This window comes from Apis florea, unplaced genomic scaffold, assembly GCF_048593485.1.
Source record: "Apis florea isolate Af1SG1 unplaced genomic scaffold, ASM4859348v1 contig_3305_pilon, whole genome shotgun sequence".
In the NCBI taxonomy this organism is placed as follows: Eukaryota; Metazoa; Arthropoda; class Insecta; order Hymenoptera; family Apidae; genus Apis; species Apis florea.
Window position 1 is genome coordinate 1 of NW_028256735.1, and position 25,005 is coordinate 25,005.

The window sequence follows — 25,005 nt, forward strand, 5'->3', positions numbered from 1 at the left end:
ACGTTTGAACGTTTTGCAAACGTACAGCGAAAGGATATTTTATTTATAATTTGTGAATAATAAATTCTCGTATAAAAGGAGGGTGGATGGGACGGCGTGGTCAGGGTGGGTCTCCAATTCGCAGCAACCTCCAAGCGGTGAGACCTGGGAAATCATATTATTTAATATACAATATATAATTATGTCATTGTACAGCTAATATCGGTGATACAATTATATATCTTATAGCAAATAATATGAGCTAATTGGCTGCGTGCGTGAAGATATTTTTCGTAAATAGAATTTTTTATTCATGAATGTAATGAATAATCTTGTTTCAGCCTTGAATATTATAAAGTTTAATTTTTTTTTTATATCTTTTTATATTTTTTTCTTTATATCTTTGAGTGATAATATTGTTTTCCAATTAAAATATGCTACGTTAGATGGCGCAGCTCTGATGTTTTTATGTTGGTATCTCAGAACTTTTGACAAATAGTTCCATAAAATATCGCGTTTATCTGTTTCTCGTCTGTACATTGTTTTTTTCTAACTGTATGGAAATAGTGCTAATTTCCAAATTTGTATTCTATTCCTGTCTTTGTACTTCATTAGATGCTCTTCTTGTTTTTACTTTGTGTTATAAGATTAATAGGATTAAAAGATGACATCGATCCTTAATATTTAATCTATTGTGTATTTAGAGAAATGTTTTTGATGATCAAAAGGTGACTATAATACCTGTCTTTATTCCTATTCTTGTTGTATCATTATCTCTTCTTATTTATATTAATTTCATCTGTACATGCACTGTACAATTGGCGTTGATTTTCAAGTTTTTACTTATCTGTCTTTTTCTTGCTATTTGTTGTATTTGTCTACTTTTTGCTTTCGTTCATCACAAAGTATGAGATATTATTCAAAAAACATATTTTTATCATTTTTCTTTCAAAATTGCAATGTAATTTGATGCCAATCTTTCATCAAAAATATAGCTCTTATATTTTCAGCTTTAAAACATATCTCTAGGCAATTGAAAGTATAACTTCGAAGGAAATGAAAAGGAATTTTTAAATATTTTATCAAAAAACGATATTATCGAAGATTTGTTTGTCGAATTTATTCTTTCATTCTTCTAAATTTTATAAAATATTCCTAAAACATGCAATTCAATTATATTTGTACGTATTTCTGTTCTGAATCCTGATGATAATGTAAGTATCCTCTACCTATCCTTATATTATCTATTCTATACTGAATATTGCATGTAAAAGAAGATTTGTTGCTTTTAGATTTGTTTCATTTATTTTTTAATGTAAACAATAATTTACTTTTTAACAGTCTTTTTAAAATGACAAATTAATATTTATTCGTAATTTGATATATTATTGATATTAGATATAAAAATTTCTTACCGTGAAGAGTGTACTTGTTGTCTGATCCAGAACAAACCAAGGGTCCACCACTGTCTCCCAAACAAGCATCTCTTCCGCCATCTTTCAATCCAGCACAAAGCATTCCCGGTGTAATTCTGTATAATGGAATGAATAATGTTTTCCTTCGACACTCTTCCGTCGAGATCACAGGAAGTTGTACCTCTTGCAGGGTATCCGCTGTTCAAAAGAATATTTTATTAATCCACATATTTTTATAAATACTCTAAATATCCAACAAATAATTGTATTTACGGAATATTCTTCCAATTTCGAATAATTGTCCCCAACCAGTCACAGTGCACGTAGTACCACTTTTTGGCTCTGATTGTGGAAGACATACTGGTCGAACGTAGTCGCTGAAGATTACTGGTTTTTCGAGTCTCAACATCGCTATATCGTTTATAAACCCATTGTCGATGTAATCAGGATGCAGAGATACGTGATCCAAACGTAATACTTGCTCGTACGGACTTGGAAAACTTCCTCTGCGGGTTGCACCGATTCTCGCCACCCAATATTCGTCTTGAGCACTGCGACAAATGTTGAAATAGTTTATTGAACTATTTGATTGTTAGTTTTTGAATTCTTTCTTTTTTTTTTATCGGTTCTGACATGTTTCTTAGAAACTAATATGATATATGAATATTTTATTTTCAGATTAACGAGAGAAAAGTTTTAATAAATTGATAAATGATAATGGAAGATTCTTTTTTATTGATATTCTCTAATAAAAGTTGTATAACAAGAAGGTATATTCGAGTAAGTATAATAATTAAGTAATAAATAAAAATAAATAAAAAATAATAAAAAAGACAATATTGATTTTATTTAAGTTTCATATTATTTAATTTATATCTTCTTTTATTTTCGTAATAGTACGTTGTTATTATTTATTTACTCACTGATAAAAACAATGTGCTGCGGATAAAATCCATTTTTCATTGATGAGAGCCCCTCCACATTGATAATCACCTTCTTTGTACAGAGCAACTTGCCATGGCCAACTTCCAGCTGAAGAGCTACCACCGCCAACTATCCTGGAACGTCGTGAAACATTCGACCTGTTTCAATGTATACATCTTAAACGAGTATGCACATTCATGCTTTTATTGCAATATATATATATATGTTTTAAAACTAAACACGTTTATATTTTTTTCTCAATAATTTCTAACTTATTTAAGATTTCTTTTTATACAAATGATTTGCATTATATTCAATCATATTCAAATTCGAATATTATTATTTGTTCACAAGATTTCGTTTAATTCTCAAGCTTAATTAAAACATATTCTAAAGATAATACATAATTCAACAACACCTCAATCATTTATTTAAATCGAATAAAAAACGCAATTTATCATAATTATGAAAAAAAAGGAGGTGGATAATTCCAAATTATAAATCAATTTTTTTTATAATAATCATTATCTTCAAATTTATCATTACATCATGAAAAAAAGAAAAAGCGGTTAAGTTTGCCGATAGATTTAACGCAATATTTCTCGTGTTTCGATAAAAATTTATGATTATGTATATATCACGGTATAGTTATTTATCTGGAATGATAAAGATCAGGATAATTTTAATTTTATGCAGATGGTTCGTAAATTTTTTTGCCATCGATATATTGTTATCGTGGTGGCGTACAAGTTATATTATACTCGGTTGGATTTCTATACAGATTGTTTTGCAAACGATCTGGCCAACGTGTATAATTATGAGAAACTGGTTCAGTGAATGTGTACCTGGCTTGCGATGGTGCCTGCGTTCTTATACCGCACTCAAGGTTCTTGCACTTGACCCTGAGGACCTCGCCACTCGGGCATTTCGAAGGTTTGAAAGTCAATATCCTTTTATCGACGGGTTTCTCGCTATAGGAGAGTGTATAATACGATCTTCCAGACGTTGGATTTTCGTCCAACACTTTTTCCACGGATTCGTAATCTCTGAAAAATGTTTACATCGATAATATATTCATTGCATTTTTCATTATTAATTTGAAGAATTGTTCGTTTTATTTAAACGCGGTATTATAGATATTTAAATAAAACAAAAAGGTAAACGAAAAGGTACAAACTTCAAAAAAAAAAATACATTCTTTTTTACATCATTTTAAAGAACATAGAAATTTGGAATGTTAGAATTCTAAAAATCACTATCAGAAGTACAATTATTGAAGGATATTTTGATTCGAAAATATCGAAGAATCTTCGAACTCGATCTTCTTCATTTATTTATATTATATGGAATAAAATTTCTTTTAGCTACAAACATAGCGAAAAGAATACTTTGGCAAGATATATAAGAATTATTATGAAATACTTACTGATACGTAATCGCCTTACAAACAGCTCTGCCGAGGTCTTCGATAGTCCAAGCAGTTTGTCTTTCTTGCAAGAGATGATCCATTCCGTTCAAACACAATTTCCCCCATTTCCCATTCTTCCTGATATTCAAGTAACCTTTTTCGTTGTAATTATTGATTTCCTTTTTCGAATTTATCATCGATGCATTTTTCGCGCTCAAATGGATCGAGTTTTCATGCGGCAAGATGTTCTTCGCGTTCGACGATATTTCTCTTCCGGAGACGAGGATCGTACTACTACCGTTAACACGTTCACGATTATTAAGAAACGTTTTCTCTTTCATCATCGATTCATCCTTGGTGCTTACGATTTTTTCTAATCGAATATCATCTTGGAACGAGGCGTGCAAAGTGGTTGACTCTAGAATGGAGGATTCCACCGCTTCTTGATCGTAAAGGAGGATGTCCTTGTCAGTGGTGGATTCTACTTCTGAAAGGTGTCCTTGAGATGATGGATGTTCATCTTCGGTTACGATGGTCCCTGGATTATTATCGTCCTTGGCAAAGGTACCCGTTCCTTCGTAATTTAACGTTGAATCGTCTTCTATCAGCGCCGCGCATTTCTTCTCGTCCTCCCCACCTGGACAGTCTGTATAACCGTTGCAAACTTTGTCTTGGTTTATGCAGGTTCGACTGTTGCCGCAAACGAATTGTCCCTCTTCGCACCAATCTAACAATTGAACAAATTAAAATTGAATTTTTAGCAAGCTCGAAGTAGCGATTAAATTTCGCATTTAGTTTATTTAAAATGATTATTTATCGAAGCATTTCTTTTTTTATATACGTATATTCATTTTAAATTTATTAAATATTCCAATAATCTTAAGCATTTTTTTTGCATGCAGATTTATTCTGTTGTTCTTTTTCAATCATAAAATGTGTTATGACTTCCAGATGATTATGAACAAAAATTTGCATTTTCCAATATTCACAGTTTATATTTATTTATAAACGATCGACGAGTACCACAATCGGTTTCGTCCGAATAATCCCAACAATCTGCCACGCCGTCACAAATCTTTTGATGCAGGAGTTGCGCTTTTAAAAAGTCAGCGCAGGTACAATTCAATTCGTCCTCTGAATTCGAGCATTCACCTAACATGTTACATCTACCGCTAGAAGACAGGCATTTCCCATCTCTGCATTGGAAACCGGAACAATGATCTGAAAGAACGCGAGATATTGCTTGAGAATCTTAAATCACGAATAAAATCGTCAACAACTCAATAATGAAATAATTCTTCGATATTCGCAGAATTCCAATCCATAACCACTTATATAGGTTTAAATATTTATGATTAAAAAAAGGATATGAACATGTTTGGGATTAAAAATATTAAAAAGTAGAGTTCAAGAGAATTGTAAATATAAGATATAAATCGACGCAATATTAATCATTAACATATTGAATATTAAAACTGTCTGGCAACTCTCTATTATAAATGTATATTAAAATTAATTTCGAATGTTTATTTCATTTTATGTTTATCCTTAACTGTAATTATCATTATCAGTTGACATTTTTTTTTTTTTTTTGAAATTAATTCCATCGTGTTAATTGATGATAAATAATTTATCAGAACGATTTAAAAAAACTTACCAGCTTCGAAATTTTCTTCGGTAGTGGAGATCATTTTATCGGTACGATCTTCCATTTTATTCAAGATTTTCGTTAATATTTCGACGCCATCGCGTGTCATTGTAAACCCCGCGCTAGAATCCATCAAAGTTTCATTCCCTGTCGCGATATCTGCGATCTGTTTCAATTTCTCGAAATCGGGCAACGGCCGATGATCTTCCTGTTCGATATTCGAACTCCCATGAGATTTGGAATTATCTTTCCCCTTTACAGCCTCATTTCCCGCTCCAATCTCCGCGAATTGCTTCAATCTCTCCAAAAGGGATCTATTCTCCTCGATCGTTGATATTTTTCTATCCGACGTTAAAGATGGATTCTTGTTCGAAACTCTATCTCCGAACGATCGATTTTCTTCCTTGCTGGCCTCAGAGAGTTGCTCGGGCACTGATATCTGCGAGGATGGCACTTGTTCTCCATGCGATTCCGAATGTATAACTGGAAGGGAGGTCGAGTTGGTAACGACGAACTTCAACACGACGGGATTTCCTTTAAAATTCGAGGACACTTTGGTGCTGATCGATGTCACCACTTCCACGATTTGTTCTATCTTAGGACGTTCCTTATTTGAGTTTTTCCCCTTGTTGTCCGTTGATTGAAAGACGATGGAGTCTCGACCGTTGGACGAATCGCGTTTCGTCGTGTTTCTGTCCCGGCTGGGCGCGCGAAATAATCGGTCCAGGAGTTCGGAATCGTCGGGGGAACCTTGCTCGGTCTTAGGTCTTGGTCGTACGGGCCTGCCGATTCCTGTGTTGCTCTTGGCAGGCGCAAGAGTAACTAAATTTTCCACCACGTAAGCTTTCAAGGTGTCGTTGTAAATCTTCTTTCGCGTTTCGAGGGAATTGTGCGGTCGACTTACAGTTCCATTGAGAAATCCTTCGTTCTTCGTCGATGATTTATCCTTGGAGGAGCCATCGTTGTCCTCTTCGTCCTCGCCTGGCGTGTGCTTCAACGTGTCGATCTCGATGAAGGTGGAATTCCTCGAAATGTTGGACGTTAATCTCTCTTTGTTCCCTTCGTTTCTTACGACTAATTTATCAACGTTATTGTACAACGGATGTATCATCTCCGAATAAACTTCCGTTGTGCTCAACTTCAGCAACTTCTCATCGTCTATTATACTCTCCGTATTTAATTCGATTGGACGCGTTCCTCCCTGTTCCTCGATCCTCGAATTCTTCGTAGAAGAACTGATAACCATTTCGGAATCGTTATTCCGAACATTTTTGAAAGTTTCCAATTCTACGATCTCCTTCAAATTTTCTGGAAGAATCTTGATTGCTGCCTCCTTGCCATTTCCTTTGCTGGTTGAGTTTACGTTTAATCGACTAGCCTCGGTGAATCTCTCTTCTTGATTTATTATACTGTCCGTCACAGTGTTTATTTCTTGCTTTAACGACCCCTCTTCGTCGTTCTTACTGTAATCAACGACAGATGTAATTTTGTCCACGGGTATCGTGTGCCTGAACGGTTTCAGGGTGCCGGAACCCTCGATTAAACTCGGCCTCATTCCAGCTCCGTTCAAATCGGGGGTCTTGTAGCTGGTATATATCGGCTCTTGCCCATTTTTATCAACTTTTCTATCCTTCAAAGCGTCATTCTGCTGTTTATCCACGGCCTGGACCCCCGAATAACGATTTCTCGGTTCCAATTCAACGTCCACATCCGGAACCGGCTCCGCAACCCCAACACCCGACACTTTCGTCGTCGATTCCTCGTAATCCATTTGAACCGGCCATTTTGAAGTACTGACCGAAAGCAAAAGATTATCCGAGCTTTCTTTATCCTTCGCGGTACTTTGATCCATCTTCTTCTTACTCGTTTTAATAGAATCGTTAACACCACCGTCATCTTGCTTAACCGATTCTTCGTACCCAGTATCCATGATTAACGAGCCAGGAACTCTCCAACCGGTTTCATTCTCGTTCGTGGACGGATGAGGTTTCGTGGAAGAAAATTCCAAAGGTTGAGAAGAAGAAAATCCAAAAGGTTTGGAGGACGTTCGAAGTTTGATGTCGTAAGTTTCGGACGGCAATTGGCCGGAAACCTCTATGTCCGGCCTCTTGTCGTCCAGTTCGAGTGGCGAGGATTCCGTGAACATCTGTCCATCCTCTAACAATCCTGGAATTTTGTTCTTAAATTTTCCGTTCACTCTGAAATTCACCATTTCTTGAGGGACGATCCTGTCTCGTGGGAAATCGGTGTCTCTGATATCGAATGTGCTCATCCCGGGAACGTCCGCGTACGAGTTTAACATTGCCAACGGTTCAGAAGGTTTGGTCGGTATTTCAGGTATTTCCCTTTGGACGCTGTACTGGGGTGTCTTCATGGACGTGTCGGAAACCACGTCTCCGACATTGGTGTTGGTATAATTTACCTTGTAGTTGGTTTCAGTTTTGTAATTCGTCTTTTCAACGTTGTCCGGCAATAATTTTAACTCTGTGTTAATATATCCAGGTATGATAGGTTTCCACGGCGAAGTTTCGAAATCGGGATTGCGAAAATCTTTGAAGACGTCTTGGTCTTCCGTCTTGATCGTGGAAGCGGTGGACGTAATGACTTTCTTAGAAGACTGTGAATGAACATTGCTAAACGATTCATCGTGCACGGTATAATTAAGTTTTTCGTTCATTTTGTCGGTCACTGTTTGCGTCACGTTTTGACTCGTTTCGGTGCTGTTTTTCACGATAATTGATTTGTTCGTACTTTGTTCCTGAGGTAACGACACCTTGGTATTATTCCTCGTTTCGGATTGAGCTTTCGCAGTTTCTTGGGCGGAATTCGTTTTGTTTGAAGATGACGTGACGTTCACTTTTTCGGCTTTGTAGGTTCCTTGGATAGTTGGTATGTTGGTGAAATCGATGTCAGGCTCGATTGATTCGATCTTGGTCGGTTTGGATTTTGGTTTCGAGCTGGTGATCAATGAACTGTTCCTGTTCGGTCGAAGAAGACCGTTCTTCGTGATCATCGCGCTTTTTTGTTGAGTTTGCTTCTGATTTCCTGGCACTTCTTGGCTTATTCCTGAAATAATTTGGAAATTAATTGTAATGAATATACGTTATTTTTTGGCAGGCATTTATTGATTGATTTTCGAGTGATTTTAATTTTTAATTTAAAATTCGTCTAATCATATTCAGGGAATATGATTTCTCTTACAAAATATTATGCTCACTTTTTATCGATATACTAGTGAGATCCAGTTCCATGTCCTTGAATAAAGAGGACGATGAGTACGTCTCTTTCACGATAATATCTTCGATCGTATCCTCGATATTCGTGATCGATCGTGGTATTTTTCTTCTGTTCAGATATATCCTGAAGAACACTTTTAATATACCGTTTTCAAATTTGTCTATGATCGTTTGCTTGTAAGCGGTGCCCAACACGCTTCTTCTAAATAATAGTTCGAACTGGAAATATATCAGTAATTTGTTGATCAATTTATTAATCAATTTTTAAATCTAAAAAAAGTTTGAACGTGTATTAAGTAATTTGTTACTGTTCTTTTTTTTATTATTATTTCGTTAATTTTTTTTTGGTTTGATTATTTCAATTTTAAATTTTTAAATTATTATAGTGATCAATACACTTACTATATTTTTATATTTGCGTTCCTTTTCGCGAAACACCATACTGGTATTTAATTTCAACATTGGATTATACTTTTCACCCTTAGCCACCCTGAAACTGCAGGAGAATCCAACGATCGCTGAAAATATTATATCCGATCAATATTATCGATATTCAAGAATCTATTTATTATTAAAAATTTTGTAATAAATCTATGTTTATGATAATATGCAAATGATAACATAATCTATATTTATACAAAATATTCCAGTTTTTTCTGCGAAACTTAACTGTAGATAGAAAAAAACTAATTATAGGTTTGTAAATGCTTTATTAAAAAATTATAACAAAAATACGAAATGATAACGGATTGATTTTTTATTTAATAGATTGAGATAGAGAAAGATATATGTTATCGATTTATTGATAAAACTTAAACATAAAACAAATTAATTTGCGAATTTTTTTTATTTTTATTATCTTTTAAGTAGAAAATGAATTTTTAATTGGAATTAAATAATAAAAAAATATAAGAAGAAATAACAATCTATACATCTATATAAACATAAGCAATAAATTTTCTTGCTTGTATAATATATTTGTATAAAAAATATGAAAAATTTGTTGACTTTGTATATTATAAATAATATGGCTTATATTATTAACTAATAATGTTAACTGATGATTTACTTATATTCAATAAAAACTAACTTATTTCGTATTTTTCTTATAAATTTTTAATAAAACATAAATATATGTATGATATTTTTTTTTCTTATTTTCACAGAATTATATATTGATAAAGTTTTTATATATTTTAATATGTAAATCTTAATTCTATAAATAGAATATGTTACAAATAATATAAAATACAATTTTAGATATAATTGTAATTAAATATTCAAAATTTATATTTCGTTATATGATGATACTTTTTTTTTTTTTTTTAGATTTACATGATAAAATGTAATGCTTACCATTTTTTGAATCTGTTCGGAGAGCTGAAACAAAATTCATCTTTTTTTTAGAAATATACTTTAATCTATTTTAATTATTTCCTATATTATATTATAAAATATTTATTGGTAAAATATAAATTATGAGCATACCTCCCATCCATAACGCAAGCCCTGCAATTGCAAAAACCGCGATTAATACTAACATAGCGGAGATAATTAACATTGCACTGCCGACTTTCCACGTTGTATTCCCCCTTTGTTTTTTCATTTGTTGAGGCGAAACTCTGGACCATGTCGTCGATCGTTGTGGTAAATAATAATCGTTCTATAAATGATAGAAAGGAAAATGAAATTAACGAAAGCTTATGAATTATTTGTTCATCGATAAAGAAAGTTGTTATTGAAAACAGAGTTTTATTCTACGATTGTAAATTCGATTGCATCTTCGATTTCAAAAATTTTCATAGGATAATTATTATTATTCTACGAACTTTGATTGATAAAAAATAAATTTGATAGTTTTATTTGAAATTCCTTATTTGCTTCCAAATTGTTGGACGATCAATTGCATTTTTCAATTTATATTTATTATATGAATTTATTCTAAGTCTTGCAACAATTTTTGCACCGCGTTACTATAAGTTATTATAAATTCACGTTAAATAAGTGAAAAAATTATGAGGAAAATGCAATTTTCATTATTTATTCTTTTAAATCGAGCATATATTTATTGCTTGATCATCGTTATTCAACGATTCAATAATCGGAATGCGTAATAAATTTAATCAAGTGTACAATAATACCAGTAACGGTACTGACGCTGGGGAGGAATGTTAAAAGAAAAAAAAGATAGAGAGAGAGAGAGAGAGAGAGAAAAAAAGGAAGAACGTTTTCAAAGTTGAACACAGCAGGTGAGACTGAGAACAGAGAATTTAATATATCACTTCGTTCAATGGCCTGTGAAATTTAAAATCGAATAATTCAATTTTTAAATTTTTATTTATAATTGGTAGGTTCAATTGTTATATAATTTAAGATATTACGATATAAAATTTAGCAAATATTTTATTGTTATTTCTAATTATTGTATTAACATTGCTACACATTTTTTAATAATTGTTATAGAGATAACATGATTAAATCATTTATTAAATATATGCATTTTACAATTTACACTATAAAGATTTAAGAACAAATTAAATAACATATTTTATTCATTTTTATTCATCTTAGATAATTATATAATGCAGTGTTCCAATTATGAAACGAAGGTGATTTTACAAGTACAGAATTAATAAAATCTTATCTGATGATTTATACATTCGAATTTATTGTTTTTTATTCATACAAGTGTAAACGATATTTCAAGATACATTCACTCGTAACAATCATGATTCTCCTATAAGAAATCGAAAAAATGAGATTAAGAGTACATTCCAATTCCGAGGAAATAAAATTTATGCGCGCGATGGCATACATAATCGAAGTAAACAAAGAAAAAAAAAAAAAAGGAACGAATGTGCTTCAAGGCTCGGTTAATGGACCAATCCAAACGTCATGGTCCGTTGCTATTCAAGATTTGTCATAAAAATCATGGAATCGATGTTGATACGTGAAAAAGGGAAACATTTGAAGAACACGTTTCAGGATCGTTCTTTTAAAAGAGAAAGATTACTCGAGCAATTATAGTATTATTTTTTCGCATTTGTTACTATTTTTAAGTAAATTAAAATCGATCGAAGTAACATTAAAATTTATTTTTTAAAATATGTAACATAAAAACAAATTTATATTGTATAAACGTACAATGTGTGAAAAAAATTAATTTGAAAATTTATGTTATTAGTCGATACATATATAATTACTGATGGGACCTTTTCTGTTTTAATAATAATCGTTTTGTCGTATTCTATCTTAGTACACTTCATCCCATCATTGAAGTATATATTATGCTTATAAAATATTGAAGGTCGTCTTGATAGCCTTTAACATCTGATCTTGGGTTGATTCAACACCATTTGATGTGATATTTACGTACTGATAGAGAATGAAAAATAATTTCATGTTCATGGATATGATAGAAACTTCATGGCCACATAAGATGAGGAGAAGGTAGTGTGTACGATGAGGTCGTTGCCTTTAAAAATGGAGAACCGAATCCTTGAAGAACACGCTCTGACGCAAGCTGAATATCATTATCTGGAATTTCATTATGTGGAATACGTAACTCTTTTTTTCTTTTTTTTTCTTAATACCAGTTACATATGATGCATATAAATTAATCGATGCGGTTATTAATCCATATGGAAAAAACACAGAATCTTTTAATTTTCGTTCTTAATTTCTTAAATTCTTAGATTTCGAATTTTCTATTTTCAATAAAATAATTTGCAAAATTATTTAGAGTTATGCAATTGTGATATTGATTTTTTTAAAAGAAAAAATTATCAATATAATTAAATTATTTGTATTTTTATTTTTTTTTTAACAATGAGTGAAATTGACGAAGAAAAAGATGTTTGATCTTGCTTCTTAATTAAAATTATTATATCCGGTAATAATAATTTATTTTATTAACTATTAATAATTTATATTATTCTTATGTCTATGTTTATATTTAGTTATATATAAAGTTATATATTTCGAAACAGTGATTAAAATTTAGATATTTCATAGACAGAAAAAATTAAATAAAAATAAGACATCATTTTTATTTAAGATGTTTCGAAATGTTAAGGCAATCGAATAAAAAAGGATAGGAAATATTTTCCTGATTACGAGTTATATTTAATTGTAATCGTTGTAGATTGAAGTAGAATCAAAGTTCAAAATATTAGATAATTTTCCAATTATTGTCTTCAATAATATTATTTTGAAGATCTGATAGATCTTAGATTAATATAATAGTATATTAGTTAACATTGATATAGTATAATTTCTAAAAATAATTCTTTATACAATCAAGTATTTCAAAGAAAATTTCCGATTTCGATAAGTAAACTCGTCGACCATTATTTATTCATCATTTTTAAATAAAGGACAAGATTTTAAACAATTTTTTCCTGTAATATAATATCTTCTAATAGATCTTAAATTTTTTTAAATATTTCCTAAAAATCTCGCTCTCTATGATATATTTAAAAGCCATCAAAATCCACATCAAAACGTGAATATGAACAAAAGAGCGAAAATTTTACTCTCAATAAAATCCTGTATATCAATCAAAGAAATAATCCACCTCTAATCAGAATCTTTTGACCAAAACACCGATCCGAATCTACACATCGATTCAAGTCTCTTCCGAATGTGTTAGAAGATCAAATCATCTCTCTTCTAATATCATATCACACTAAACTCCATCAAGGCAAATTACATTATCGAGTTACTATTGAACCTTGACCAAACACACATCGAAACTTCGTTCCCATCAAGCGTTACAAGCTTATCAACACCGTGAATCTACAACGGATTAATCTAATCGTAAACACTATCGTCATGCGGATTCCTGAAGGGAGAGCAACGTGTGTTCGTTAAAATCGTGTATCGAGCAACAGGATCGAATGAAAAGCGTTCTACATAAGATTAGATTGCCAGTTTGCCGAGTGAATCGAATTGAAAATCCTACGGCCCGGAATTCCGCGTAGCCAGATGCACCGTTAAGGGTTTATCGATGTCGTGATTTCACGAGAAGTATCGTTTTGCACCGTTTCTGCCCGTGTTAACTGCTGCACACGTGTTAACGCTCACCTATCAAGATGGTCACGTATACGAAGGCAAGGAAATCGCTATGCAAAAGATGATGATCTCGTTCCGCAGTAGAGGAAAATTCTCGCGATTTTTATGATTTTTTTTCTTTTTTTTTTTTTTTTTTTTTTAGAATCGTTTGGTTTGAATTGAATTCGAACGAGATGATTGGTTTGTCGCAAACAAAAGTGTCTTGACAAATAATTATTGACAAATAAAAGTTCAGTATTCATATATATATATATATATATTTGGTTTGCTTTTAAAAATTGCAAATTTGAAAAAAATTTGCTCAAAAGTTTTTCGAATTTTAATTTATATTGATTTTTGTAGATGATTAGTTACGATAGAATAAACTTGGATCAATTTCTGATTATTCAGATCGCTTCGTGATAGTTCTTTGTTCGTTTCAAAAACTGTTTTTAATTTAATTGAAAAAAAAAATAATAAATAGTGTTTAGTTTGTAATTAAATAGTTTATAATTAAGATTCATACGGAATATTCGTTTGTTTGTATCATTTTCTAGATAATGTTGAAATACCGTGATCGTTGAAGTAAAAAATATAATAATTCAAATAAACGTTAAAGCACTTTTCTAGATTTTAAAAAAAGAAAAATTTCTGATATATTGTCATCTGAAGTTTGATATTTTGTATTTTTGTTGAAATTAATTGTTCCATGAAATATTTTAAATTACGACCAAACTTCTTCATTATGTGTTAAACAACGCATGTTGCATTTACAAGATAAAGAATTAGCGGGAAAAAATATTGAGGAAGTTGCGAGCTCATAAAGATCCATTCTTTATGGGCGTTCCTTGATTTATTTATCTTTTCTCATTAGCATCACAAAAGCATCACAAGTAGAAATGAGAAAAATTCACGGAAGTGTGGCCATTTATATTTTCTTATTTATATTTTTTGAAAAATTAATTAATACAAAAATGTAGAATATTTATCTCGAATGTACTTATGTTTGTTTCTTTTTTTTTTTTTTTTTGGATCTGATTGTTCTCCTATTCCTGCACTTATTAAAATATTCATGGATTTATGATTTTTTACATTCTAAAAGATAAATTTGTACATAATGTGAAATAAAATTAAATAAGTATCTAATTTTTTTGTATGTACGTTTTTCTTCTGAGGAATTGATCGATTGTTCGAATGATTGTATATAACGTTTTATGAATTGTCAAACTCATAGATCACGTTTTGTATAAATTTTTAGACAATTGTGATATATCGTTTTGCTAATACTTTGTCTTTCGTCATTATTAATTCATATTTTATAAATTTTAATTCGTTAATGATTATTATTTCATTATATTTTATTTATAAAATAAATCTTATTTACAAAAGATTTGATGTTACGATCAACTTATTCGTGATTCAGTTAACGACCGCCCAAACGATCGTCTGTGTTGCAGTTATCTAACATAAAAGAGATTTATAAAATTATGATATATATATCTCCAAAGCAAGGCCACATCGAAGTGCATGTAAACTCATTCCACATTCTAATAAATAGAATCCTTTTAGTATTCGTTTGCATTGAATGTGATACACTTTGAGCTATTCTCCAGAAGAATCTTGAGAGATTGAATTAAATGATCAATTTGTAATATATAAAGTGTATTTAAATTTCTTTACGAAATCGTTCAATTTGACGTGAAACAAAGATAATAAACTTTAACACTCGACTGTGCGCATAATGTGCGTTTTCCATTTTTCTGTTCACTTTCTGTCGACTTCTCGAATCGTGAATAATTCGCGTTCTAAAATTTTTTAGATGTTAGTATTAAAAAAAAGAATATAATTCATCGTCGTATCAATTCTTAAGCATGATTTTACAATTTGAACTCTGGCCTGTGTCTGTTACATTTGATAAAAAAGCTTAACTCAATTGTGATTGGTCGTTGAAGGTATATTAAGTGAAATATATACAAATAAAAATATATATCTCGACAGAAATTGTTAGATATTTAATAGAAGAAGAATAGTGAAAAAATCAAACAGTGAAAGAAGAGTAATTAAATTAGTGTGGTTAATATAATTTAAAATTTAGTATGATTTTTGTCGAAAAAGAAGTTTGTTACTCACAATCGAGGCTGTAAAAGTGCAATTGTTAATTGTAAAGAAGCGTGATTATTGATTTTGTGTAAGTGCTCTAATATAGAAGAAATATAATCTTTTGGTGCGTGACGATCTTTGTGATCATAAAAAATGATGATGAATTATTTCGGGATGATCTTTGTTGCCATTATTCTTGTAATGTCGTGCATCTTATACAAAACGAGCAGAACTTTTCGTTATTATTTCAAATACGTCATCTTTACTCTACACATAGCAACATTTACAGCTTTTTTAATTCCAATTTTTATATTTCGACCAAGAAACGTGAAAAATTTACGGTTAGTAATCATCTATTATTTTTTTTAGAGATTAAAACTTCTTTCCTTGAATATCTGTCTATATCTCTTCGTGTCATCTTTTTTTCTATCACGCCAATGTTCGACTATCTGTCAATTTTCATTTTATTGTAGAACAAATTTATTAAACTGTAGAGATATTAATTAACAGGTGGATAGAATCTTCAAAGGATCGATTTCAAAGATTAAAACAAAAACAAAAATAGAAAAGTTTTGGTTGAGTTATTTATTTGTTAAGTAATAATTCAAAAAGTTTGTATTGTCGGAGGAAAAGTAGAATAACACTATCTCCATCTCATTTTATTTAATATTTATAAACTTAAACTTGCTTATAACTTGATTATAACATAAATAAATTATGCTGTGTTATTCAATTTTTATTCCTGTTTACAATCGATTCTTTTAAGATGTCTTACGAATATATTGACACGCTGTATGTAATTATTATATTAAATTTTGTATCTATTGATACAGTTTACTTATAAATGTCATAACATGTAATATCATTTTAGATTACTAGCAATGGCAGTAGCTCCTATTACTAAAATCATCGGAGTAAGTTGGGAATTAAGAGGAAGAGAAATATTGGAACAAGACAGAACATATATAATAGTAGCAAATCATCAAAGTCTTTTAGATTTCTTGGGGATGTATCAGATATGGCCAATAATGAATAAATGCACAGCTATAGCGAAACGAGAGATTTTCTATTTGTGGCCATGTGGTTTAGCTGCTTGGCTTGGTAGATTAATATTTATAGACAGGATGAACTCGGATTCGGCTCGAATTGTTCTTAATAACGCCACCGACTATATTAAAGAAAACAATGTAACTTGAATAAATGTGTTTTACGTACGGGAATGTTACGTAAATGAATAGTTATATATTATATATATTAATTGCTTTTAAAATGTCTTCTGCATAGATCAAATTGTGGATATATCCGGAAGGAACGAGACGCAGTACTGGTACGATACATTCATTTAAGAAAGGCGCATTTCACGTTGCTATACGTGCTCAATTACCAATAGTACCAGTTATCTTCTCTTCCTATTATTTCCTATCTAAGAGGGAAAAGAAGTTTGAATCTGGTAAGTACAAGTTTTTCCTGTACAAATGTTTATTTCGTTCAAAAAAATTAATATTCATTGACGATCTGTTATTTCAAGGTCGAGTTATTATAAAAGCATTGCCAGAAATATCGACGAAAGGGTTAACGGTTGACGATGTTGATAGTTTGTTGGAAAAAACACGAAGCATCATGATCGATGCTTTCAATGAAATTAATAGAGAAATGCAATCTTCAAATAATTCTATTAGTTCTTAAATCAAAGCGACAAAAAGTATCACGTTATATATAAGTTGAAATAAGTTAGATATTGTTATTTTTTATTATCGTATAATTGTAATTATAGCGGATAATGAATGTCAGTATTGTAAGAATGCTGCGATGCATAATAATTATTTTATTCAATGTTTTAAATTTAACGATAAAACGATAAAATAAAATCAAGATCAACAATCAAATGAGAATTCGATCTCTTTAGGAGGATACCTATATTGCACTCGAATCATGTGAATAGATCTCTTCTTCTAGAAGTTATAACAATGATTTGCCTATTATCTTCTTCTTTTTATCGATCTTAATGTTTATAATATATTTTAATATCCTGCATTCTTAGAGTTTATATATTTTCTGAGAAAATGCGACAGAAAATAAAGATATTGTATTAAACGCGAGTTTATATATTTCTATTAAAAATGAAATATTTCCTTGATCTGGGTAAGTATTTATTTTAAAGAGAAGAATGGCTAAGAAGTAGATATTGAAAAAGAATAATGAAAAAGAAACGAAGATTATGTAAGAAATAATAAAATTGAACAATGGTCTGTCTAACATAATGGATTATTAAAATTTATACGACTTGTATATGATAAATTAGTTTAAGTTTGATATGATAAAATGTAAGAAAGATAACGACAAAGGAATAAATAATTAATTAAGAAACGAGAAATAGAAAATCAAAATCGAAATATAAAATGAAATATTTTATAATAAATAAGATTAATATTTTAATGAAAAAAAAAAAAAAATATAACATATGTCTAAGAAGATATAAGAACATATAAAAAGTTTTGTGAAGTAACATTTATAGATAGAGATAACTCGGAGAAAGCTTGAAATATTACTAATAATTTCATGAATCGTACAAAAGAAGAAAAAGATAATTTAACAAATAATATATAGGTAAGTGAATATTTATATACATATTATATATATATTAATTTTAAAAATATTTTATATTAAATTATGGATATTTCCACAGTAAAGATGCCTTTCAACGTACAATACAACAATGCCAGTTGTCTTCTCTTTTTATTATTTGTTATCTAACGATAAGGGAAAAAAGACATTTGATTCTGGTAAGTTTTTTTTCTATATAAATATTAAATTTATGAAAGGGTTGATAGGAGTTAATGTTGATAAATTATTGAAAAAAAAAACACAAAATATCATTTTGAACGTTTTTAATCACTAGTATAATCTTATACTTATAATCATAATACGTTTTAGATTATAGCAATCGTATCATGATAAATGGATATAAAAAAATTTTGTTTCATTTTGATTGTAATTAGAGAAGGTGACATAAAGTATGCATGCATGCTATTTTTAATTTCTTAATGATGTAATTTCATATTTATTATTAACAAATTTATTATATTTTTATTTTAACAAATATTATCGTGATATTATGAGCCTGGAGTATGCGAAATAAATCATTGGAAATAAATCGCAATATTACAAGATTTTTTGTACAATAAGCAAAAACTATTTTCTAGATAGGAGAACGTGACAATATGTTGTGTCTGTATGTTTATAAATTGTTCAATGATTTCAGTGTTTATAAACTTTCTGTTCATTTCGTGATTTATCAAAGAGTGAGAATATAGAAGTACTACGTTATACAGATTTGAATTTCTGAAATTCGGAAAGAAATTGATTGAAAATTAAAATAGATTCTCGAATTAAAAGAACAATGTTTATCAGTGTTAAAAATAATTTAAAAAAGTTTTAAAATAATACATAATTTTTCGAAGGATGTTGAAAATAATGACCATCATTGTTGTTTGATCGGAATAAATGAGCTATTTTGCGTATAGTGTTCAATTAACGAATAATGAAGACAAATAATGAAGACAAATAATGAAGAAAACTGGTGTTAATATAAATATTCATTGTGTATTAAGATAGTGAAATATTAAAAGATTTAAATTAAAAGAAGAAACCTTCATTAACAGCGAAACACAAAAAAGAACGCTTCACTTTTGTGAAATGACAGTGAAAATTTTCGAATGAGAAGAAATTCAAATGAATGGTATCATGATTTTTATTTTGAAAAGACAAATATTCAATGGAAAAATGGATAATAATAAATATTTGATAAGAAAAAAAAATAATCATCTAGAATACATTTCCAAACTTGAATATATTTTTCAACAAAACAATGCAGCTGCATACATTGCAAAATAGCTCCAATTTTATTTTAATAGAAAAAAATTTATTTTATCGTGATTTCTTGAATATTAATATAATTGAAAATTGTTTTGAGAACAATTTGCAAAACAATATTTTCAGAAAATATGCAAAAACAAATAATATGAACCAAGAGCAATAAAATACCTTATATGAACAGTTGCGATACAGATTTGGAAAATTACCAATATTTAGAGAAATAGGTTGCAATCTAAAATTGTTATTTTGTTATGTAAGATATAATATCATGTATATTCATTATTTACTTGTTTTGAATTCAGGTAATTTCACAATCATAAATTCATATCATGAATTATAGTAGATTTTCTTAGAAATTTTATTCAATGCAAAAAATGTTTGCAATATAAATTTTGTATAAATTTGTTTGCATTTATTTGCTAGTTATATAACTTTACATGAAAAAAATGAAAAAAGAAAAATAATGAAAAGAAGTTTTTTAATATTCATTTTATTCAATTAAAATTATTATATCATTATAATTATATTATATTATAATTTAAGATTAATAATTTACATATATAATTATATATACATACACACATATATATTAATTGAATAAATTTATTAAATTAATAATTTATTAAATTAATTATTTAAATCATACGTTATGAAATGATTAAAAAGTTTATTAATAAAATTTTTCATATAATAGTTTTATTTATTTAAAAAAAATTTTAATAAATATAAATTATAATTTATAAATATAGAAAAATATATTGAAAAGTGTACAACTTGTAATAATAAATGAGAACAAATCAATGAAAATAAATTATTTGTCTTGTATATGTTTTAATTGGAATTGTTCATATGAGATTATACGAGTAATTATACTTATAAAATTTAAACTTTACTTTTGATTTTGAATATATGATAATATATTAATATATGATTATGATCTTACTATTATTACTCTTATTATCCATCATTAAATATTAAATACTTTTGCATTCTTTTATATTAATTTTGATTAACAATTTCTAAATAAATGTATTTTAATTTGAATTTCAATTAACTTTAATTAATTTTCATACGCATCATATGTTAAATAAATTTATATAATTCATATATAAAATAATTCAATAAAAAAATATATAAAAAAAGGATGCATATATTTATAATAAATAAATGTAAGAGCATGGAATATTGAATAGTCATTTAGTGATTGAAACTAATAGAGTTCATATCAGAAAAGAACTTTGTCAAACTTAATTTATATTTCTTAAAATTGTATCAATGTATTAATATCTGTATTTTTTTAACAAGCTACAATATTGATTTTAGTGGTGCGATACAATTATATTAGTGTATTAGTGTATTTAACTTTAAAATAAAGAATAATATCTGTTCATTTCGGGATGTATCTTTTATTGATATCTATTTCCTTTGTTTTATATAAAATGAGTGGAACTTTTCGTTTCTATATAAAGTTCGGTATTTACTTTTTATACACGAGCATAATTTCGCTCTTTTTATTACCAATTTTTATATTTTTACCAAGAAACGAAAAAAATTTATTGTAAGTAACTATTTGAAGTATATTTAATATTTAAATTCATAATTGATTTATAACTATTTGTAATGTGAAAAAGAAATATATAAAATGTAATATTACATAGATATTATAGAAATTAAAATAGCAAAGTGCATTCTAGAACTGAAATAATTTTCAACAAATCGGAGACACGCATGTTTCTAAATATCTTCCTTAAGACATGTGTCGATGAAACAAAATATGAACAATTTTTTCTATTTCAATGATAAGAAATATTTTTTTTCCTACGAATCAGTGATAAAGTGAATGAAATAAAAAAAAAAAAAAACAATTCTTGAAATATCTATATCTCTTATATTTATTATTATAGATAATTGAAGAATCCTATGAAAGTTAATTTTTGTATATATGCTAAATTTTTTACAAAAGAAATAATAATAATAAATTTTTAATTTTATTGTCACTATTGTGATAATTTAATTTATTTACACTGTTTATTGATATTACATTATTCATTAAATAATATATTTTGAAATATATTTTCAGAACATTGGCATTAGCATTTGCTCCTGTTACCAAAATCATGGGAGTAAATTGGGAGATAAGAGGAAGAGAACATTTAGAACAAAAGAGGCCGTGCATAGTAGTAATGAATCATCAAAGTATTTTAGATTGTGTTGGATTGTATCAAATATGGCCGTTTTTGAAAAAAAGCACAATTATATCAAGACGAATGATTTTTTATATTTGGCCAAGTGGTTTGGCTTGTTGGTTCGGTAAAGTGATATTTATAAACAGGAAGTCGAATTTAGCCCGAAAAATTCTTAACGACGCCACGGATTATATTAAAGAAAGAAAGGTAATTTAATAATCGTAATATATGCAGGCAAATAAAATCATTTTCAAAAATATATCGTATAATAATATTTTCTTTAAATTTTCTTTTGTATAGATGAAATTATTAATATTTCCCGAAGGAACTAGACGTAATAATGGTAAAATTAACGCATTCAAGAAAGGTGCCTTTTATATTGCTATACGTAACCAGTTACCTATAATACCACTTGTTTTCTCTTCTTATTATTATTTTCTATCAAATGAAGAAAAGAGATTTGATTCTGGTAAGTCTTTTCATTTATATAAACATTAAATTTTATTTATACGTAAAAATTAATATTAAAATAGAAATTAACAATTGATTATTTCAAGGTCGAGTTATTGTGGAAGCATTACCACCAATATCTACGGAAGGATTAACGTTTGACGATATTAATAAATTGTTGGAAAAAACACGAAACATTATGATCGATACTTTTGATAAAATTAATAAAGAAGTACAATCTTGAAGTGTTTTTAATATTTTTGGATGATAGCAATCATATTATATATAAATAGATATTCAATTATATTATTATAAACAAAATTCTCTATTGTAATTAAAAGTAATTCAATTTGAATATCTAAAATATCTGGTTATTTGAATATCAGAGATATATATTTTTTGGAATCAGACGAAGAGAGTGATATTTTTATATATCAATTTTTATATTTATATTTGTTTATGTAATATTTAAATTTTTATCTTTAACAAACAATGATAGATCTAAGAAATAATGATAATACATATCGCTAATTGTAAGATTATAAAGAAATATTTTATAGAAAAAAATATTTTTATTATACAGTCATCAAAACATAATTGAGAGTTTCTGAAATATCGTTAAGAAGCATTTAAAAAAAAAAGTATGATATATGAACTTATAATAAGCATGAATATAAACTTGAATAATCTTTACATTACAATTGAAATAAATTATAGAAGAATTTAATACAATAATATGAAGATATATGATATTACGAATTTTTTTTTAAAAGTATTAACATTTTATAATTTTATTATAAATATTATTTTTTTCTTGAGAAAGTATGAATATACAAAAATAAGAAATATATAATGTATTACATACGTGCAATTAAAAAGCTTATAAAGAACTTGTAATATAAAAAATAAGAAATTTTAAATTGTAAGAGATTGTTAACATTTTGCAGAGAAATATGATAATGATTCCGAGTTTATGATGTAAAAAAATTATGTAAAATTATAAGTAAAAAAATTTGTGTTAAATGAAGGGAGATTGTGAGACAGAGCAGTATCACAATAAGCTATTTTACTTCATTTATGTATTTCGTTTTATGTAACGCAAACTTCAATTGTTTAATAATTTAATAAATAAAACTCAACTGACATTTTTATATAATCTACATTTATTTAATTTAGCTTTTGGAATGAACCTTCCAAATTGTATATAAATCACTTAAATCTTTAAAATTTTAAAAAAAAATTTTGAATTATCTACTTAATTATAATTTTAGTTGAGATTGTTATATGATGAGGAAAATCGTATGGAAGAATGTAAAAAAGGATATTTGTGAAAAAGAAAGCAAATGTGTAAAAAAGATAAAAAAATATGGATGTGTGCAAAATAAAAAAAAAAAATGAAAATATAATATCTTTAATTAAATAATTAATAATATCTTAATATTAAACAATTTCTATATACGTTAATAAAAAATGTTTAAAAGAAATTATGTTTACTATCTATTTATTTTAGATTTATTAATAATATATATGTATATGTTTGATAATAAAAAAAATAAATTCACTTCTAAGATTTTGAGATAAATGTTTTGCAATTTTTCAGTTCATTTACCAAAAGATATCATTGTTTTCTTCTTTCTGTTCAGATCGTTTTTTGACAATAATAGTCATTTTATCAATTGTAAATTATCTTATTCCTCAAACATTATATTATATAAGTAAACGAATCCGAGTCACCGATTATCGATTTTCCAAACATTTACTCGAGCAATTTGTCGAGATTTTTATTGAGCTCCAGAAAAATAAGTGATAAGTATTTATCGTAAATAAATTTCAATGTTCAAACGATATAATATTTAATGATGAATACTGGAATAATTTTGGAATGATTTTATATCACAAATAAATTTCAAGAAATAACGATAGTGAATATGTTGCTGATATTATACGAGTGAAGCGATTATCAAGTATTAATAAATTAATTATTATTTAAAAATACAAAAGAAAGGCATAAGAAATCGCTACAAAATTCGAGCAAGAATTATTCAGTGATTTTTCTTTCTTTAATTTTTAAAGAATCGAATGTTAATAATCTGCAAACAAACAGGTTGTTGATCGATATTAAAATATTTTATCGAGAAAGATTAATATTTCTGTATATTTGTTACAATCGTTAAAATTCCATTGAGAACTTATGAAATATTGTTGAATAGAATGATGAATCAATAAATCTGATATAATTTTTACATTATAATTTGAAGTATAGAAATATTAAAAGGAGCATTATACAAAATTAATATATTGTAGAGATAATAATAAAAATTTGAATCGTAAAATATAATTGGAAGCTCACTTATTGAATTATTTTAGTTATCAATTATTAATTTTTAATTATTCAAGAAACTACAAGTTTTTAAATGAGCCCAAAGATTTCTAATTTCATCTAACTTAATATTATAAGCATATAATATATGAGAGCTTGTATAATAATATTAAAGATATATTTAATTAAAGATATATTTTATATTTTAAAAATATATGACCAGCAATAAAAAAATACATATTTATAACAAAAAGAGAATTTTTCTATATTTTTCTATGTTTGCCTATTTGATTTTTTTACTTGGATTATCGGATTGATATTTATAGATATACAATGAATTCAGAGAAAACTTGATTGGTTAGGAATAATATTATCAAAGTATATCGAAGAAAAAAAGGTAATTAATCATTT

General features: G+C 28.0%; 3 protein-coding genes across 4 annotated transcripts in view; 2 read left to right on the top strand and 1 right to left on the bottom strand.

Moving 5' to 3' along the window:
• Positions 1-103: 103 nt before the first annotated feature.
• Positions 104-17,648, top strand: LOC100872464 (1-acyl-sn-glycerol-3-phosphate acyltransferase alpha). Of its 2 annotated transcripts, XM_086911504.1 has the most exons (6): positions 104-1,985; positions 2,073-2,174; positions 2,401-2,503; positions 16,634-16,949; positions 17,047-17,212; positions 17,291-17,648. In XM_086911504.1, the coding sequence occupies exons 3-6, from the start codon at positions 2,412-2,414 to the stop codon at positions 17,446-17,448; spliced, it is 732 nt and encodes a 243-aa protein (XP_086767630.1). In that variant the 5' UTR covers positions 104-1,985; positions 2,073-2,174; positions 2,401-2,411; the 3' UTR covers positions 17,449-17,648. The 2 variants fall into 2 exon arrangements, with proteins under 2 accessions (XP_086767630.1, XP_003695684.1); XM_003695636.4 differs by lacking the exons at positions 104-1,985; positions 2,073-2,174; positions 2,401-2,503 and adding an exon at positions 13,025-16,103.
• Positions 1,266-25,005, bottom strand: part of LOC100863974 (uncharacterized) — a 50,589-nt gene continuing 26,849 nt past the window's right edge. Inside the window, exons 2-12 of the mRNA XM_086911499.1 lie at positions 10,099-10,273; positions 9,967-9,990; positions 9,013-9,128; positions 8,592-8,829; positions 5,384-8,440; positions 4,750-4,947; positions 3,745-4,453; positions 3,164-3,364; positions 2,318-2,452; positions 1,668-1,945; positions 1,266-1,592 (exon numbers count right to left, since the gene is read on the bottom strand). Of these exons, the coding sequence (XP_086767625.1) occupies positions 1,339-1,592; positions 1,668-1,945; positions 2,318-2,452; positions 3,164-3,364; positions 3,745-4,453; positions 4,750-4,947; positions 5,384-8,440; positions 8,592-8,829; positions 9,013-9,128; positions 9,967-9,990; positions 10,099-10,273 (5,385 nt within the window). The 3' untranslated portion in view covers positions 1,266-1,338. The remainder of the gene's footprint in view (positions 1,593-1,667; positions 1,946-2,317; positions 2,453-3,163; positions 3,365-3,744; positions 4,454-4,749; positions 4,948-5,383; positions 8,441-8,591; positions 8,830-9,012; positions 9,129-9,966; positions 9,991-10,098; positions 10,274-25,005) is intronic.
• Positions 20,801-23,430, top strand: LOC100864085 (1-acyl-sn-glycerol-3-phosphate acyltransferase alpha). Its single transcript, XM_012489266.3, has 4 exons — positions 20,801-21,196; positions 21,719-22,031; positions 22,125-22,293; positions 22,382-23,430. Exons 1-4 carry the CDS (start codon positions 21,036-21,038, stop codon positions 22,516-22,518), a joined length of 780 nt encoding a protein of 259 aa, XP_012344720.2. The 5' UTR covers positions 20,801-21,035; the 3' UTR covers positions 22,519-23,430.

Excerpts from the sequence above, each read along its gene's own strand:
- LOC100872464 (XM_003695636.4), top strand. The coding sequence starts at position 15,916 with ATGATGATGAATTATTTCGGGATGATCTTTGTTGCCATTATTCTTGTA. Across the intron at positions 16,104-16,633 it reads AGAAACGTGAAAAATTTACG|ATTACTAGCAATGGCAGTAG; the intron begins GTTAGTAATCAT and ends ATATCATTTTAG. Across the intron at positions 17,213-17,290 it reads GGAAAAGAAGTTTGAATCTG|GTCGAGTTATTATAAAAGCA; the intron begins GTAAGTACAAGT and ends TGTTATTTCAAG.
- LOC100864085 (XM_012489266.3), top strand. The coding sequence starts at position 21,036 with ATGTATCTTTTATTGATATCTATTTCCTTTGTTTTATATAAAATGAGT. Across the intron at positions 21,197-21,718 it reads AGAAACGAAAAAAATTTATT|AACATTGGCATTAGCATTTG; the intron begins GTAAGTAACTAT and ends ATATATTTTCAG. Across the intron at positions 22,032-22,124 it reads ATTATATTAAAGAAAGAAAG|ATGAAATTATTAATATTTCC; the intron begins GTAATTTAATAA and ends TCTTTTGTATAG.